This window comes from Falco biarmicus, chromosome 1 (assembly GCF_023638135.1).
Source record: "Falco biarmicus isolate bFalBia1 chromosome 1, bFalBia1.pri, whole genome shotgun sequence".
NCBI lineage: Eukaryota > Metazoa > Chordata > Aves > Falconiformes > Falconidae > Falco > Falco biarmicus.
The window spans coordinates 24,578,386-24,597,036 of NC_079288.1; the positions used below are offsets into that span (position 1 = coordinate 24,578,386).

At 41.6% G+C, this 18,651-nt stretch overlaps 1 protein-coding gene across 5 annotated transcripts in view; it reads left to right on the forward strand.

The window, feature by feature from the left end:
• The window catches only part of AUTS2 (activator of transcription and developmental regulator AUTS2), a 790,836-nt gene that overhangs the window by 206,233 nt on the left and 565,952 nt on the right, over positions 1 to 18,651 (forward strand). For all 5 annotated transcript variants that reach the window (XM_056353128.1, XM_056353119.1, XM_056353138.1 and 2 more), the window contains exon 2: positions 3,960 to 4,169. In XM_056353128.1, the coding sequence (XP_056209103.1) occupies positions 3,960 to 4,169 (210 nt within the window). The remainder of the gene's footprint in view (positions 1 to 3,959; positions 4,170 to 18,651) is intronic.

Genomic DNA, 18,651 nt, shown 5'->3' on the forward strand with positions numbered 1-18,651 from the left:
GTTTCAATAATCAGTTTTTAAAAGTTGTGCTTTACTGGGGTCACCTTCAGTGCGAATTCAGAAAGTTCTTGCAACGCTGGAATCGGAACAATAATCCACAAGGACGATTTGGAAAGATCAAGGCTTGAAATCCCTGAGCAGCACCTGAAATTTTCATCCAGATAAGTGCCTGCAGTGCGTTTGCTACACGGTGCATTTACAGCTTTGCTTTTCATCAAGTGCTCCCGTAGAAAAATCCTGTAATAAGGGGTGGAACGGAGCTCTCGTTGTTTACGTGTAGTTCTTCGGTTGCCGTCAGAGGGAGGGAAGGTGGCTGGAGGGCAAGGGCAGAAGGAAGGGGCAACAGCCATGGACTGGCTCTGGGGTGAGATTCATGGGGGTGAAGTGTGTACCCTGCGAAGCAGTGTGAAGCACTGCTCAGCTGCCACTGAGGATCTGATTTATAATTAATGAGCTATCATTTACGTAGAAAGAAGATGGACTCTCCTGAAATAAATCAGGCATAGCTCTCTGAAAGCTTAACACTTGATGAGAGTATGGTGTGTCCTTCAAGCCTCCTACCCCGAGAAATTGTCTGGTGTAGCTGCAGAGGCTGCTTTTCCTCCCCTCGCCAAATGCAGGGCTCGGGTTGAAACTGTTAATATTAATTGGAGCTGAGATGATTGCAGTGCCACCCCACCAGGCTTCAGCAGCCCTCCTGCTTGCTGATGTCGCGGCAGGAGTCTGTTCAGCATGGGCGGCTCTTCTCCGCTATGGCACGTACAATGGTAGCGGGTTGATTAATGTCCTCAATAGAAATAAAACAAATGGAAATTTTTTTAGATTATACAGTACACTCATAAATATTAATGCACTTTTGCATTGAATTGCATGTAATTACTTATTTATACATTTAAGTCACCTTCCTGATACACTTAAGGCACTTTACTGATGAAAGATATCTCTGAATAAGATGGTTTTAAACCTTGCCTAATATGTTTGTAGGATTTATTTAATAATGTGTGGGCTTGTATGCTGGCAGGAGAGGAGAAAAACCTCCATTAAAGTCTGAATGTGTTGTTCACACGGTCTGCTACTTAGTTTGAATTGACTCCATGGGTAGCTGCTGAAAAATACGTCTCGACATGAAATATTACTACATCTCCTTATCTATGTAGATAAGGTCTGTGCAGTCCTGTCACCTTAGAGTAATTACAGCTTATTACTCTAATCATGATGATGCCTGAAGTCTGTAATTAAGATTGTGCTGGCTAATGTACTAGCACACGGCATGGTACAGCTATTGTCCTATCTAAACAACAGAAAGATAAAAATTGGATGAGGGAGAAAGGGCAGCAAGTGGGGAAGTGATTTATGCAGGGCCATAGTTTCCAGCCAAGCGCTGCCTCCCCTGAACCCAGCGGCTTTCAAAAGAGCAGAATCCGTGCGTGTCCTCCGCAGCCTTGCCCACGCGGCTGTACCGATGGTGCGTCCAAGCCAGTCCCGGGCAGTTCGCACCCTCAGACGTGAGGACTGACACCCCCTGTGATCTCTACTCAAGTAGTTTTAATGCATCCTGTCCACCTGTGTCTGAGCGTTGAGTCGTTTAGCATGTCCTGTTGCAATCCAGTCTGCAGACGAAGAATTTAGTATCTATTTCTATATACATATAGACGATTTGGCCTGAAAATATATCTGTTGAAAGCAATGAGAGGTTCCACTGTAAGATACAATAATACGAGGTTGTGACCCACAGCACGCTGTAATTTTCTCTGCAGTGATGTCAGCTGGTGAAAAGCAGATGGGCTGTTCTGGAGGAACGTGGTTGTCAAAGCACCAATCTTTATGTTTACATTTCATAGTAAGCCCACCCACCGAACTGGATTTAAGGCCCGCTTTCACAATTTGCGGAATGGCGAGCCGTGTACATGCGGAGCTCCCATTCGTCTCTTTGATCGTGAGCAGAAGAGGCACCTTACTTTTGGAGATTGCTGCAAATTGTTCATTCTTTCTTGGAAGGTACATTCTCTTTGAGTTTGCAGAAGCCTTTGCGATTTTGGTGTCGCTCATCTTTGCTCTAGGTATTTATGCAGGTTCTTTCATCCCAATTCTGACATGAGCTAACTTTCTTTAGGTGTATCTGGTGGTTCATGAAACTTTATGCAGTTGGCTAGAACACAGGCTCCTTACGGAGGGGGTTATCCCAGATACGCCCACAGTGATCTGCAAAATTTGACCCATCTTACACCCTCTTTAAAGCTAATGGGAACTAGTAATTTTTTGATGGCAGTGCTAGCCCCATTAGATATTTTATAAGCTTCTGGAAGCTTGCCACCGTTTCATTTAGTTCGCTTATAGCTGGGGAAAAAAAAATAAAATCCCACAAAAGCTATTTAGTCATTAGGATGATTTTTTTTTTTTCTCTCCAGAAAGTTTCCCTTTCTTCACTCCTTCAACCTTTCATATTTAGAGTGAATCCTCTTAATAGCATTTCACCTGACTTTCCTGATATGAATAACACTGTGTGAAGAAAAGCTTAGGGTATTTCCCATGGTGCCTTAGGTGAAGAATAGGTAGAAAAAGTGTCTTATAGCTTCTGTTCCATGCTCCCTTCTTTAATGCTTGTAAAATTACTCTTTTTACCACATACCAAATTTGAATATTGACTGTCTTCAGTCTAATTAATCTTCTCATTGGTTTTAGTTATGAATTTTGTGAAGCTCTTGTGTTTTAGATAGGCATTCAGGGAGCATTCTTTAATTAAAGCCAAACTGATTTTTGCCTTTAGGCATGGGGTTTTTTGCATTAAAAGGTGGCATAATTTGTATTATATTCTCCTGAACCTGAATCTTTGTGACACAGGGACCAATAGCCCGATTTCTTTTCTGCTGTGGGTTATAATACTAAGTGACAATAAACAGCAGCATGAGTGCTTACAGGATCACGTAGGACTTCATGGTAGGGCATGGAGACCTTTTGGTCAAAGTAGTCAGGCATGTTGGTAGACTATGCTTAAAGTATTACACTGTTTAAGTAGTATGCCCCTGTAAAGTGTACTTTACAGGCTACTGTACATTTGGAGTTCTTGGAGTAGATGTGACTTAGCAGATTGTATTTATTAGATGCACAACATGCATTGTAACATGCACCTTTCCAATAGCTTCTGCTTCTCTCCTAACGACCCTCCAGCCTCCTCCCTTCTCTTCCTCTGCCTTTAATTCTGTGTTGGTGGAATTTTTTTTTTGAAGTGACATTTATTTGAAACAAAAATATGAATTCTCTGTGTTGCAGGTTATCAGTAAGAAAATAGCTGTAGGCTAAGCAAGAAAACTCATGCTTATGTTACAGGACTTGAGTGGGGGTTTTGAGTATTTTGTACAGACAGACATTGATTCTGGGGTTTAAAGAAGGGTCAGTAACAAAGTTTTCAAATACAAGCTTCCCTCCCGCCCACTACTTTTTACCCCCCTGAGATTTGGAAATCTTCTGCCTAAGTCAGACTTGAGGGAAAATGTCCACTGAAGTCGAATGAGATTCATTGTCTGTAATTGGATTTAGGTCAGCTCTTGCCCTGGCTTGTCAGGTAGAGGAAACAATAAAAATAAATGTGAAAAAACAAGTCTTGTTTAAATCAAAGACGACTGTTATTTTAAACATTATAAACATAATGCTGCCTTCTAAATGCGTGCTTACTTGATACATGAGATGTTTCTGAGAATTACGAGGTTGATGGTATAAAATCTAAAGGAGTATGCGTCTGCTTCCGTGCACTCACTTAATCTTATGGATTTTATTTTGCATTTGCCTATCCTTTGTGGACATCAGTGAAGACTTCTTTTTCCTTTTTTGGTGACTGTAGCATTGCTTTGAGAATGCTTTAGTCACCTAGGATTGCTGCTTAAAGAGGTCGACCACATTGGAGCCATATCTCAACTGCTGTGTTTTTCTTTTCTTTCTTCCCCCTTTCCCTCACTCTGCAGAAGGACGTAGCTCTGAAACCTCAGGAACGTGTGGAGAAGCGACAGAATCCTCTAGCAAAGAAGAAACGGGAAGCACTTACCAATGGGCTGTCATATCTTCCGAAAAAGAACAGACTTCACCACCACCAGTACAGCTCCGACCGAGAAAACGATCGTAATCTTTGTCAGCACCTTGGGAAAAGGAAGAAAATACCGAAGGGCCTCAGACAGGTGGGAGAAAAGTTATCTGTTGCGGGGAGGGAGGGCTTTGGCTGTTGCCGTATGGTATGTAGAAGTGGATTTTTCATTTTGTGGAATCACTGATTTTAATCCCTTTGTAGTAGTTGTGTCCTTGGGCTCTTGGATGCCACTTGGTACTGTGTCCTGGTACTAGGAGAGATGAACTGAGTAGGAAAGCAAGCTGTGTGCTGATGCTAGAGCTGGGCTGATTAATAAATGTGCAAAGGTTGGAGGAGCTTTGCATAGACTGGCTGTGAGACTGTCAGGGCAAACAAACGTGGTCTCTCTATTACATTGTCAGGCCAACTTTGTAGTATAAATATGCCTACTTGTCTTTAGACTTAGTACACAGAAGTGTAAGACCCCCCTCTGATCATCAAGGGCGAGATGAGGTAATTGTGAGAGGGGCAGCTGTTAATCAAGACAAAGCTCTATGACTGATTACGGTGCAGGGAGCTCATTTGTAGGATGTCAGTGGTACCAGTGCATGCTCTTCTGGGTTGCTAATCACCTACCGGTAAGCAGGAACTTCCTGCCTTCCCAGCACTGGTGTCCCCTTACTGGGATGGCTGTGCTGCACGTATGACAAAAGGGAGCATGTAAAAGCTGCAAAGCTTGAGGCTGGAAATCTCAGTCTCTTCTGCAGGACTGTGAAGTGTTGTGTTATGTTTTTTAAAACAACAAAGCGTGACAAGTGTGATTTCTGTGGTGAGCAGGATGCAGACAAACAAGCCATGTTTTGCTTGTTTTTAATGAATAAATATCCCTCGTGCATTTATTTATACACAGAACACTAAATTAGAGCTGGGTATTTTAAGTGTAGAAGGTGCCTATGTGGTCATTTGGCTCAGCGTCTGCAGACCTGAAGTCTAAATAACAGTAAAGTAGTCAGCTTTGACCTAAATTTGAATGATATTAATGACTCACTAACAAAAATTTCTATGTCTAATGGAGATGGTTGATAATCAGTGAATGAGGCTTCACCCTTCTTTAGTGCAAACCAAACATTGCTGTGCAGAGAAACTTACAGAAAATAGTGAGAATTCACTGCTGCTCATTTTGTGAGCTCAGGGAAATGAAAGGAACATTGAGGATAAAAGTATGTTGACTTGTATTCAATTTTGATCTTCAGAGTTATGGAAGTGGGTAAAAAAAGAATGTTTTCCTGATTATTTCTAAGCCTACACTTTATATAGAAATAAATTAAGAGATTATACAGTGCTTCAGCAAAGCAAACAAAGTGTAAAATGTTTATTCTACAGTACCACACCCATTAAAGGTATTTCTTCTAATTTAATTTTGCTTTGTGTTTCAAAGGGAGATGGGGAAACTGTTCAAGATAGTTGATGCAATGGTTGATATAAGTAGATACTGAAAATTGCTGTGTTTCCTTGACTGTTGGTTGGTGGTTTGGTGTTTTTTGTTTGGGTTTCTTTTTGGTGCACCTACGTGACCTTTACTGACTCTTTTTAGTATGCCAAATGGTAAATGTATCTGCTTTGTGCAGTGGAAGCTGGTCTTCGTAAAAGCTGACTTTTTGGCACTGTTTGATTCCCCTGGCATTGCCTACTGTCAGGTGAAACCTTTCTGCCTGGTACTTAAGCTATGAAGGAATCAACCTCACTGCTGATGGAGGTTATTTGTGAGGTTATGTTTTTAGGAATAAATATACACTGGCTTAGAAGGTATTGAGTTGACAAATATAATGGAAAATGGTTTTTCCTTTTAGCTGATAAATCTGAGTACTCTGCTTAATTCCTCAGGGATAAGGCTGAGAGGAAATAAAATATCTTGCTCAATATATATTTAATACATTTGGTAGGGGTATAGCTCCTTAGATAAGAACATTTTAGTCTCATGAACAGTTTAGGTGCTGACAAATCCAAGTGGCTTTGGCACTTAGACGTGGAAAAAAGATGTCATGGAAAAGACTATAAGGCTTATTTGAAAAGACATGCCCACAACCTTTATATATAGCATTTCTGGTAAGCATTTTCTGTCTTCTTTCAAGACAAATGGTGAAGACCTTGAAAAAAGGAAGATAATGACAAGTTCTAAGGATGATTTTCTCTGATCATGTAATAGTTTTCCTCCTAGAGTGACTCTTGGCTGCACACCTTGGGTTTGCTTCCCCCCCCCCCCCCCCGCCCCCCCCCAGCTCCATCCCACTGAATTCCTGGGCTCTTGATGGGAAGTAAAGTTGCTTGTCAACCTTCTCAGATGACAAGCCGAGAACTGGGGCCGCTGTTTTGTGCTTGATGAAGTAGGAGCATCCAAAGCCAATTAAAGTTCAGTATGCTTCTGGACACATACGGTGTCCTTGCTATATTAGGTCTATATACTTTATACATAAACTATGTATCCTACCCCTGTTGTCCCTGGAGGAATCCTGAAGATGTGAGTATTATAATTGGATGGCGGGATGCAATCTCAGTGCTGTCACTTGCGTTCCTGTGCTGGCGTAAGACCTTGGCTGCAGTCTGTCCCTGTTGGGAAATGTTTTATATCTGGAGATCCTGTTCGTTGTTTTACCAGTAGTTAACAGGCCTGTCTGATATGCCTTCCTGTGAAATCTGTTGTCTGCTGGAAGTAACTCTCACACGCAGGATTTACAGTATGAAGCTCCCTCGTCAAACAGATTTAGTTGAAGTCAGCTATTGGAAGGACTGCTAATTAGTTTTCAGAGAGAATCCTTGCAGTATTCATGCAGGTATTTATCCAGCTATGCTGAAATGCCTACAGGTTTATTGAAATCCAGAAAATGTGAAACTGTAGGTTAATTAAGGCTCATATTTTACTAGCGAGAAGACTTTTGAACTCTGCTTTGTGAGCTTTTATAAATGTACTTATTAAATGCCTCAAGGAAATTTTAGCTGGTGTTAAGCAAACATAAGACTCATCAGGACATTTCTCCAGCGTTTTAAATTTAATTTCCTTTACGTTAATTGGCGATGGCATGTTTTTATGTGTTTTCTGTAAAAATCCTTTGGAAATCTTGAAGTGAATGTTTTTAAACGAGTAAAAGGGTAGCAAATTTTTTAAAATAGTTTTTAATGAGTTTTATTCTTCAAGGTTTGAGCAGAGTGGGGCATACTAGGAAACAGTGTTTTCACTGCAGAAGGACCGTTGAGAGTGTTTTGATAGTGAGAGGGAAGGATCATTTTTCTTCATTCAGTGTGTGTTTGTGTGTTTTGGAAAGAGCAAAAGACACTGACTTTTGCTACCTTTACCCATTTCCTTCATTGTATTCTGTATCTGCTGGGAGATTCATACACCTTCTTGCAGTAAAGGATTGTCTTTGGCATGTGATTCTGAAACAGCATTTGTGTGCTGGGCGAGTGGTATTACACTTAGCTGGCTTACACGTACGTAGGAGGGCCAACTGCTGCTGGGCTCTGCCTTAACCGCCCGATTCCAGAGGCACTTGCAGAATATCAAATCCTAATCCCAGATATCGTGTGAGTGCAATGAAGGAGACAAACTGGTAATAAGGGGCGCATGATGAATAAAGGGAAGAAAACTCATGATGGAGAAATTAGGAGATAATTTTTTGTGAGATAAAAATGGGAAGAACAGCAAAAGTAATACACTGTTGACTATGGCAGTCATCAACTACAAGCATTACAAACTATTAGCTTTAACAGTGTAGTCCATTACATGAATCAATTGGGGGAGGGAGGGAAGTAGTGAAGCTTTTCCTTCTCAGAATTAAGTCCACGATCCCCTTGACAGTGTCGCCCTGAATCTATAAATCTTAAATTTGAGACTGCTAAGGCCTTTGATGGCAGATCTGGATGGCCGCTGTCTTCCCCTGTCATCATGGCTTGCTAACATCACGTCATTAATTGTGTTGCAGATTTAGTTCTAGTACAGAGGTGCTTGTGTGCTTCAGTGCAGCAAACCTGTGGTGCAGAGGGTAAAATAACCATTGTGTGAGCTGCATTTAATCATGCTTACAGTCAGAAATGGCTTTTGCACGCTCTTAGACAAGCCTATACATGACAGGTAATGAGAGTGGAGCGGGAGGTGGGTGTTAGCTGTATGGTTTGTGGTGACATTGGTCGGGGAGCTGAGCAGATGGGTTTGATTGTCACCGGCAGTGTGATTCCAGTGAGAGCTGACTGTGGTGACAAGCGATTTACAATGTGCTATTTACAGTTTGGGTTTGCAGTCTCTCAATGACATCTGAGTGCTCTTTAGCAACTGCTTTTCTAAGAGCTGTTAATTGAAAATGGAATTGTGGGTGGGCTTTGGGAGTGCAAGAGCAGCTACAAGTATTATGTGCAACCATGGAGAGCTGTTTAATCTTTTTGACTCCCAACTTGTAGCTCTGTGCAGCAGCAAGGGAAAAAGGCATATATATTTGTGCAGCATGAGGTTGGACACCTTGGAAATGCTGTGTACAGCATGCATGCACCCCATAATGAGTGATAAAGGCTTGAATCTCCTTTTGCATAGCTGCTGTCTGTGATTTGGGATTGCTTTACTGGCAGCCAGTGGATTTCAGTTTCAGTGACTATAAAACTGCTGAAGATCGGGAATGAACCTGGACTATGAAAATAGCTCCTGCAGGACAATAGAGGGGTTTGTAAGCTGTGCTGGGTGTGTTTGAGATCAGTTTGCACTGTTGGAGGTCTGGCTCTCTATGACTGAAGTTAAAGGAGCCATTGCTGCTGACTCATGGAGTGTGGGGTGAAGCACCCCTTAGGAGTAGTACCAGCTAGTCATCAGGTCAGCGTGATACGGCCATGCATTAAGAGAAATTGAGATAATATTTCTTTCCATTCTGTTTGTAAAAAGAGAGGTGTGGGTGGTTGGTGTGTTGATTTTTTGTGTGTGTGTGTGTAGTTTGTTTGGATAGGTTTTTTTTTAAATATAATTTCAAAATACTAGCACAACCACTTTGAAATTACTAGATGTGCTCTTTGTGTTGCAACCTACACAGCATGGTTTGATTACGTGCAAGTGTTGCCAAGAGGTTGAAGTCCCCTGAAGCAAATGTCACGAGCAACAGGACTTTGTAGGGGGCACTGGTTTAATGAAACTGCTCTGTGTTGGTATCGGGTCATGCGAGGGCATGGTTTATTTGGATTTATTTGCCAGTCCACATTATTAACAACATTTAATGTGAAAAATCAACTATGAAATAATAAAAAAAATCAAACCACAGCACTGAAATTATAGAAAGGGCCATGTCCAGGTAACTGTACTTTGAGGTTACATCCCAGCGTAAGTGGATGTAGTAATGTAGTGGAAGAAGATGCTCATATGAGAAAAAGAGATAGGTCGATCTGGTCGTTGAGGAGCCTTTGTAGGATGGAAAAGGAGGAGCACATCTGTGGGGAAGGGGGAGGAGTGAGGTGATGGGGCATTGTGCAGGTCCGTGCTGGGCAGCATGGTTTTTTTGGGCGGTACATGTTACACAATGCGTGCATAGGAAGGGACATGCCCAAAGAGGGGGGTCGTGTGAATTCACATCATCTGTGTCTCCCAATGTCCAGCTCAGCATTATCTAGTCTACCATCGTGCTGTTAGAACGTTGAGTGCTTTGTGCCAGCCTGTCAGTCATTTCATCCTTGAAAGGGAGCCACACTTTATTTTGCACACACGCACAGTATGTGGATTTCTGTATGTGCGGGAGAACCCGTGTCTAAAAGCTGGGCTGCTATTCAGTTGCCCCTCTCGTTTCCCTCTCAGAAACTGCCATTGGTGACAAACAGCGCTTGAATTACAAGCGTTTTGTGATTCTCAACTGCTGTTTCCTCCTGATCAGAGGCCACAGAAATCTCCAGCTGCACTTAACCCACAGTCACCATATCCAGTGCGTCATCTGTGAAGGCACCCAGCTGCTCGAAAGCATCCAAACAACTTCTGGGCCCTGATAATATATAATTGAGCTCAATGGGCACAGAAGAGATTGTTGTTCTCTATAGAAGGGACTGAAAAATGATGTGTTCCTTCGTGTGCCTGTTGTTCTGCACTGCACATCCCCCCCAGGTTTAATGAAATTCCTGAATAGGCACTTTGGATTCCTTGAAAACACACACAAAACCAGGCACGTAATGTGAAATCCAGAGCCATTCACAAAACCGCTCGCGATGACGGGATGCAGCTAACGTTTGCTGAGCACGGCAAGGAGCTGTGCTCCGCGGCACGCCAAAGCAAACACCTGCATTCATTGATCAGCCGCTCATAGAAGCTGCCACTTTACTGAAGATTTGCCTGCAGTGACGTGTCACAGGCGTTTCCCCCCCTTATAATCACCAGTTTCACCTGCAATTTTTCAATAAGCTATTGAATTATACCTCTCTAAATGATACACTGCAAATCCAGCGGGTCCTAATTGCTAATGATGGTTCTGAAAGACTTTCATTTGACTGTAATTAGGTTTGCAAGCAATCAGCTGCCCTTATCAGAATTGAAAACACATATAATGTAAAATATGGGCTGGTGGGAATGTAGTGCTTTCTTAAAAGGAAGAGGAAGATGTTTTATTAGCAGAAGCTGTGACATATTTTAACACCTTGAAAACATCATGTGTGAAATTAATTCTGTTCAGTATTATACCATCTGGCAATGTTATTGTTCTCTATATATTGCCTTGTAAAGCACGCTTTTTTCATCTGGGTGTAAGCCTGTGTTTGAAATAGTAATCATGAGTCAAATTGATTACTAAGGATGTTATCCCTGCTAGATGGGTTACAAATACATGTTGGGAAATCCCATGGACTCAAAATGGCTTCACCATGGAGAGCTTCGCTTGCAGGGCTGAAGAAATTGGAAGAAAAGGGCCTTGTTTTTGCTGTGCCCCTCCCCTGTGAATAAGTATATATGCTCACAGGTAAAAGAAACTCTATCCAGGTATCGTTTATTGAAGCTGAAGTAGAAAATGCCTGTGTCTTAGACTCAGCGCCATGATCACTGTTTATGTACACTAGTATTTTGGTCCTGCCTGAACGCTAATTCCTTAAACACCCAGCCTGGAGCCTCCGGTGTGAGCTAATGGGTATTAGTAGCTGGTGTCTTCAGGCTCCTGTGAAGGCACAGAGGGTCCCTATTCGTAGATGCAGAAGAATATAAGCTTAAAACCTGGCTGCAATCTGGTGTTTGTTTGCCCACTCTGGCTAAAATACCGGCTGTTTGGCCGTGTGGGTCGTCTCTTAACTGGGACTCGAATGTGGGCATCAATGATATGGTGACTAGTGTGACTATCATGATAGTGTTACTTCTAGATGTTAAAGCTTCTACAGCCAAGGAAGAGCATGGAAGGACTTGGGTCTTATCTGTAAACAGGAATAAATGGTGGGTTATTGATATCTCTCATGTTTCTCTGAAGCTGATTGTATGAGCTGATTGCACCTAGGATATGGCAGAAGAAGGGTTTTCTCTGCCTCCAGTGCTTTTGCCTGCCATTACTGTTGTTGCGTGTGATCAGGCTTGTAAGAAAATGAGCAATGTTGGCATATTTTTATTTCTAATGCAAATTTTGCCACTGCTTTGTGATCTGCCCTGCTGCATCTCACTTTGTCTTTTGGCTCCAGTTTATGCAGCTGTGAAACGGCGTTGCTGGAGAGATGTCACAGCCCTGGTACCACACCAGGTAACACTGCTGGGAGAAAGTACCCCTGGGTGTTCCACTGTCACGCTCCATCTGGTGTAACATGAAGTCCCAGAAAATGCCAGACTGAATAAAAAAAAAAATTAGAAACAGTGGCTTTTGGGTTAACCTAATTATATTAATCAGACATCTTGAGAGTAATAGTAAAAAAAATAAAAATAAATTACTGTGCATGGAACAGTTATTGTCTCTCAGGATTATCTTTTTTCTTTTCAAGTTGGCACCCTACTTTAATTGAAAACTTAAATGATTATTAAAGGTGCCATATTGGGAAGTGAACCGTATTTTAAATGTGCGATGCAATCAATTGCTGTCTTAAAAGTTCCCATGCATGTTACCAATAAGAAATTAAACAAAAAATTAATTTTGACTGTGGCTGGTTGGAGATAAATTAAGCTCTAGCTTAAGTGATATAAGACAGTATAATAATGTGACCATTTTGAATTAAAAAAAAGAAATCTTCTAGCACTTTTTAAAATATTTTTTTTGTATTCTACAAATAAATTTAAGCCAAGGCTTCTAACCTATAGCTTTGCCTGTGTATTAGTTTGAAGCACAGAAATTCATCCTCGAATTTATTATGAAAACATGGAAGTGCTGAAGCTATGTTACTTGATTCTTCTTTTTTCCTGTGCAAATTCCGTATGCACAAATGGAGGAGGTGTAGGAGTGATGTATTTACATGTGCTGTAACATCTGGTTTGGTGGGAGTGGTGGGTGCAGGGGGGCTGTGGTACCCTGCTGAGAGCTGTAGGAGCGGGAGAGCAGCCTCATAGCCTGTCAGGGTCCTGTGTGATGCTTTAAGGCCTAGTTAGGCATTTGTAACCTGAAGTCCAGCTACTGAGTGCTGTAACTCTGTGGATTCAGGGGCACAGACCTAGGCTGTGTGCTTGCAAGATGTGGGGGGGGGGCTTGTAAAGTGTCAGTGAGCATCAGCCAGAGGAACTGCCCCCTTACTAAGGGGGTAGAAGGCTCCCTGGTCTGGCCTGGCCTCTCCCAGGGGGAGACGACAGGCAGAAAAAGAGGCAAGTCCTTGAATACAGTAAGTGGGGTATCTTCCTACCTCTTTGTAAGCTAAAGGCAGTACTGCTCTTGTAGCTGACTTGTAACAGCCCCTCTGCAGAGGGGGGCAGCTGCCATTCCCCTAGGCCTGACCAGCTGCATTTTTGGCTGAGATTTATTAGAAATGGAAAGTAAACGGCAGCGTGAGTGGCAGTGGTACCACAGCCTGTGAGCTAAAGTGCTGTGAAATTCAGGTACTGAGCTCGCATGGTTGCTTTCGTGGTTTGCGGTACTTCGTGGTGCTGTTGCGGAGTTCTTGAGCCTTTCCGGGATGTGGCCGGGCAGTGGTGGGGAAGGGCGGCTCTGGCCAGCCCCAGAGGCCACCCATGTCCCCGGAGGCCACCCGTGTCCCCAGAAGCCGCACGCTGCCCTGCTGTGGCACCCTTTTGCTGAAAGGGATGTGTGTGTGCGTTGCTGAACAGTCTGCTGTTTATTTCATTTTGGCAAAAAAACGTCCTGTGTATGAAGCTCAGAAAAGTTATCGATGATCTTCCTCAGCCCTGCGGAGGTTATTCTCCACTTTGTGTGGTTGCACAAGTTGGAATGTTGCTATCTCTCTAAAGTCAAGACATTTTTAATTTTGTGCTCAAACTCACGGAAATGGAACAAATTTTTAAATGTAAGTCCCCATTTCCCATGTTTAACCCTTTTTCGTAGTATATGAACTATATGAAAGCGTCCTTTGTTATTAGCAAAAATGCGACATAGCTTTATTACACTGAGCTTGCTGTACTTGTCAATAATTCAAAGGGAGATTTTGAATCTGTTCCCTCGCCAGTTGAAGAACACACATTACTACATAAGGCCATGACTCCTAAAACAGACAAAACAAACTCGTCCTTTTGTCCTGACCTTTCCCTGGAACACTTTTCTCTGCTCAGTATTAAAATACAGTGCTACAGTTATATGAGTGAAAATGAGAGAGTTACCCTTAAGTAAAAGTTCCTGTTGCTAAAAGAAAATAAATATTTTAATAGAAGATCAACTGCAAAAGTTACTGTGGTGTTGCCTTTCCAGTGCTGTTGGAAGTTTGCCTCTACTATCAGCAACACTTTGCAGGCTAAGACAAAATACATCCTCCTGGTGCGTCCAGTTTTCCATTCGTTAATAGTCAGGGCAGGATCAGTTTCAGATTTATGCTTTTTTATTGAATCAGCTATTGGAAAGACCATACAAATGTGTCACTGTACCGTGAATCGACTTGCTTGAGGAAGTCCTAAACTTCGACCAAAGTCCATCCTTATTCGGGAAAGTAAGTGCATGAGCATGTTCCAAGCCAGAGCTGCTTCCCTGACGTCTGTTCTCTTACACTGCTGGTCTCTGTGAGCGGTTGCAGTTTTCAAACTGCAATTTTTCAAAAAGCAAACAGAATTCTTCACTTTTTCCAATTACAAATAATTCTTATTATAGTTTAATCACAGTTCCTCCTAGTATGGAAGACACCAGAGGAATGTTCTCTCTGTAGTCCAACAAAACAAAGGCTTAGAAATAGGGTGACAGCCTTCCTAGTTCTGTCCCGTGTGTTAACATCTGTGAGACACAGGATCTACTTAAGGTGAAGGAAAGGTTTGGCAAAGGATGGCATGGGTGTAAAGTGGTGTAAAGCAGATGCTAGCAGGAAGTTCAGCCCAAAGCCTAGTGAGATCCTGCAAGACATTGTGGGAGGAGGAAGCTGGTTTGCAGTCAGAATTTGATTTAGGTTATATAAAAAGAAAAAGCTATATGCCATTAAAGTCTCTGGACAGCAAAGAGCGGAATCACCGACCCTGAAGTTCCTGTGTACTGTATGCCCGTTTGCTTTCCCAGTTAGCGGAGTTACAAACTGACGTAGGAACCCACGTGCTTAAGAAAGAAGAATGGAGTTCCCTCTCACGCAGATCTTTTCTGCATGATCAGAGAAGCAAGAAAGAGAAAACCCCAAGTTTGCTTATAAAATAGTCAGGCTTGAGCCCAGCTTGCCCTGCTAACCCTCCCCCCCAAGTCTCCCAAGGCGAAAGAAGTCCTTAAATTAATGAAAATAATACAGCTGAGACTGGGTGTAGAACTGGAAACTGAAGACGTTTCATACTTTTTCTTTAAGAGATTGCAGGTTGGCTTTGTCTAAATATTTTAATAAAAATATTTTAATCATAAAGCAGGTGGATTTTATCCTAGCCGTATGAAGCAGCAAATGTTTGGTGTGTGAACATTTTCCATGGTACTCTTCTTTTTACCAACTATGCTCACCACCTCCTTCTGAAAAAGTTTTTCTTTGATCTTGTTGAACATAAAAAAAAAAAAAATCTCATATTTTAAAAACAAAAATAAAAATCAACTGCCCAAAGTAGGCAGAGGGTTAATAAAAATGGAAATTCTGTTAAAATTACTAATCAATCTGTTTAATGTTTTATAGTCTCCCCTCCCCCTAACACATGTTCTTCTTTTGTAAAGCACCTTATTGCTTCCTGCTTGTTTACCAGCTTTTAGCAAGTCAAGCAGCTTTCAAATTGCTTTGATGTTAATTATAGAACTTGTTCAATAGGGCTTGCTAGGTGAAGGAAAATAGCTCATATGTTTAAGAAAATAAATTAATATACAGACAAGTGCTCTGTGCTTTGGTTCTGAAGAAGGAAATGACAAGATACTGATGACAGTGTTGTGTTGTCAAATAAAAGCTCTGTTTGGGTGGCATGCTGCTCTCAGTTTGCAAGATTTGATATTAGTTGTCTTCGCTTCTCTTAATGATGAAGAACTATGTGCTGAGGACTGATCCTCATAATTGTAAAAGGGGTTGAGTTTCAATACCTCTTGTGCCAAAAGAGTTGCTTCTGTTAACCAGATTGTTAACCAACTGTTACCTCTGTTAACCAAAAGCTGTTACTATAAACCAGCCCTTGGGATCGTGGGTTATCCCAGCCGTCCCGTTTCTTCCGCTCTGGTGTCTGGTCCAGCCTGAGCTGCACCTACTCTACTCAATTCAAGTGTAGTTGTGTTAGCGCTTTAGCTGCAGCTCAGTTTGGGGGTTTACAAAAAAATGCTCTTGGAATTTGGAAAAAAAACCTCTAGCTGTTTGTGAATAAACCTGCCAAATACTCAGAACTGAATCAATCAGTCAATGTCAAGACATCAACCCCCTGCAAGAGAGCACTGAGTAGCAGTGTCAGGGTGGGAGCTGAGATGGGGACCGCTCCCCGCCGGCCAGGGATGTGCCCTCTGTGGTCTCTGGCAAGTCACGGCCTCGTTTCCCCATGTTCATCCTGTATGTAAATTGTGTTTAATCATAACGAACTTGTCTACCTATTCCTAATCAAGGTCTAAAGCTTTAATCAGAGAATTTGTGCGGTGTTTGGAGGTCTTCAGATGAAAGGTTTGGTACCTGTGTGATAAATGAATACTAATAATTTCTAGTACAAAGCACCGTAGCCATTACAGCAGCCTGTGGAGTTTGTGAAAAACAGTGCTGTGCTGAAGGACTGACAAGTACCGAGCAGGAAGCGATTTAAAGCGTTTAGCTTACTGGTGGCGTTGTGTTTTTAAATTAGTAACAATAAGAAGAGGAGGATGGTGGAAGATGTATTGTGACAAAACGCTTTTGCCAGACTTGAAGTAAAATTTGCATTCTGATGGTTCCTATAAGAATTGCAGTCTTTTTGATGATGGAAACATACTATTTTCAGTATTAAGGCTTGTGCTTCCAATATTTTAAATGAACCTGTGTTTTAGTATGCAATAAATACTGAAAACAACGCCCTCAGACTTTCGTCTTTATAATATACTGGCGTGCTGTTACTAGCCTACAGGAGGTACCGATGGGTGTGTTGTTTCTGGAAGCAGTGAGTGGCGTGGCATCTTGCATGTTATGTTAGAGCGATCATAAAGCCTTTCCTGGAGTAGAACTGTATGAGAGTGTAACATTGCATTGGGAGAAAGAGACCTTACCTATCAATAGCAATGCAAGGCTTGTAATTTTAAGTCTTTCTAATTTAAATCATGAAAATCTGTTTTTCATGAATAATTCAGAGATCTGATTTAGTAGAATTATTTCCAGCCCATGTATATTAAACAGCCAGCCTGCTATGCCAGTTCTCTTTAAGACACTGTTGATGGGGTTTTTCTCTTTCCTGCAGAAATGATCATCTTTGTTAGAAAATAAAGCTGCTGTGGCATTTTGTCCTTTTGATTGCTTGAGGATTTCTCTTTAAACCTTGTAGGCTAAAATTCAAGCTGAAGAAAAATAAACCCCTTACTACAGGAGCTCCTAGAATTCAATTTGGAGAGAGTAAACCTTGTACTATATCCATTAGGAAAATGGCAGTATTCTTCCATTTCCTGATGTTATTCAATTACTTACCCCGCTTCCTGCTTTTAGCGTAAACTGTATATTTTAGCTCATGACCTTTGACAGCAAATTGAATCAGAAGTGGAGATGCAATGAAAGTTTCTTTTAAAGATTCTTTAAAAGCATTGATGTGTAGGAAATTTTGGGGTTTGGTTTGTTTTGTTTTGTTGTCGGCTTATTTTTTATAAGCCTTGCTGTGGATTTTGTAATATAGTGCATTTTCCTTGGCAAAAAGGGAATTTGTTAATGTCCTTCCTTCTTTGCCTTGGAGAACAGCACAGTCTGTATAGCTGCTCTTGTTAGTGCATGCCTGCTGAAATTAGCATTGCGTATTTTAGTTAATACTAATAAAAATGGAGTTTGTTTAATTTAGAATCAAACCCTTGTTTAGATTGGATTAGCACTTTAAGAAAAATATTTAACTTGTAAAATGATGCTATTGACACAAAGTAGTTACAAGTCCAAAGTCATCCTGGGCTTTGTTTCACCACTGTTGTGGCCTTTCTCTTTGTGCCTGCTCCCCACTCACAGGTTTTCATCATTTAAAAATTATATTATGCAGTTTAAAGCCTTATGATGAAATGAAAAAATGTCTTTTTTTTTTTTTTTTTTTTTGTGGAATGTCAGCAGAACAGTATAAACAGAGTCTTTTAAATGTGAGACAACCTTTTTGTAACGTGTCGCAAACAAAACAGTGCCCCTGAGTGTGTGAAGCTTGCATCTTAGTAAGAACTGAGGAACATTGATCAACACTGCTGATGGTGTATTTGCACGGCATCCTAAGAAACCTCTCCTGTATCAGTAATTCCAACATGCTCAAGCGTATCAGGAAAACTGCAGGAAGTAATTCACCATCAGCCCTCTCATGGCTTTTATCTTGCCCCAGTTTTACTCTCTTGGAAATACAGGCTTCATTTTCTGAAACTTCTCAGCACCACAGTTAAATGAGTCCCAGTGCCAAACTAACTTAAAGTACTTGGGAGGCAATTTTTTAATAAAAGCAGTGGGATTTAATGTCTGGATTGCCTCTGTGACTATTGATGTTCAGTGAAAATCTGTTTCCCGTTCACTCCTTTTACACTGCCCTTCAGGAAGGGAAAATCAGCCCAGCCGTGCTGACTGCACTGGAGCTGCAGTTTTGTAGGTGGTAAGACATCTGAGACATCACCTGGATAAACCACGCATTTTCTCATTTATGTAAGATTTTATATTTTCAACACCTCCAGGGCTGCTGCCCCTTAAAAAAAAAAAAAAAAAGAGGGTGGGGAGGGAGCACAGAAGTGTTTCTATTGATGGTGCTGCAAATACCCTCTTGCAATGAGAGAGGCAAATCGTCACATTCCTTGTTCTAATCTTTAGCTCCTCCTAGTTTGTAGCTCATTTATGAGGTTTTGGTCATACTATTTCCCTTACGCTTGTGAATGCTGTCAACACAGAAGGAAACCCAAACCAACACATTTGTCTGAAGTTTTCCA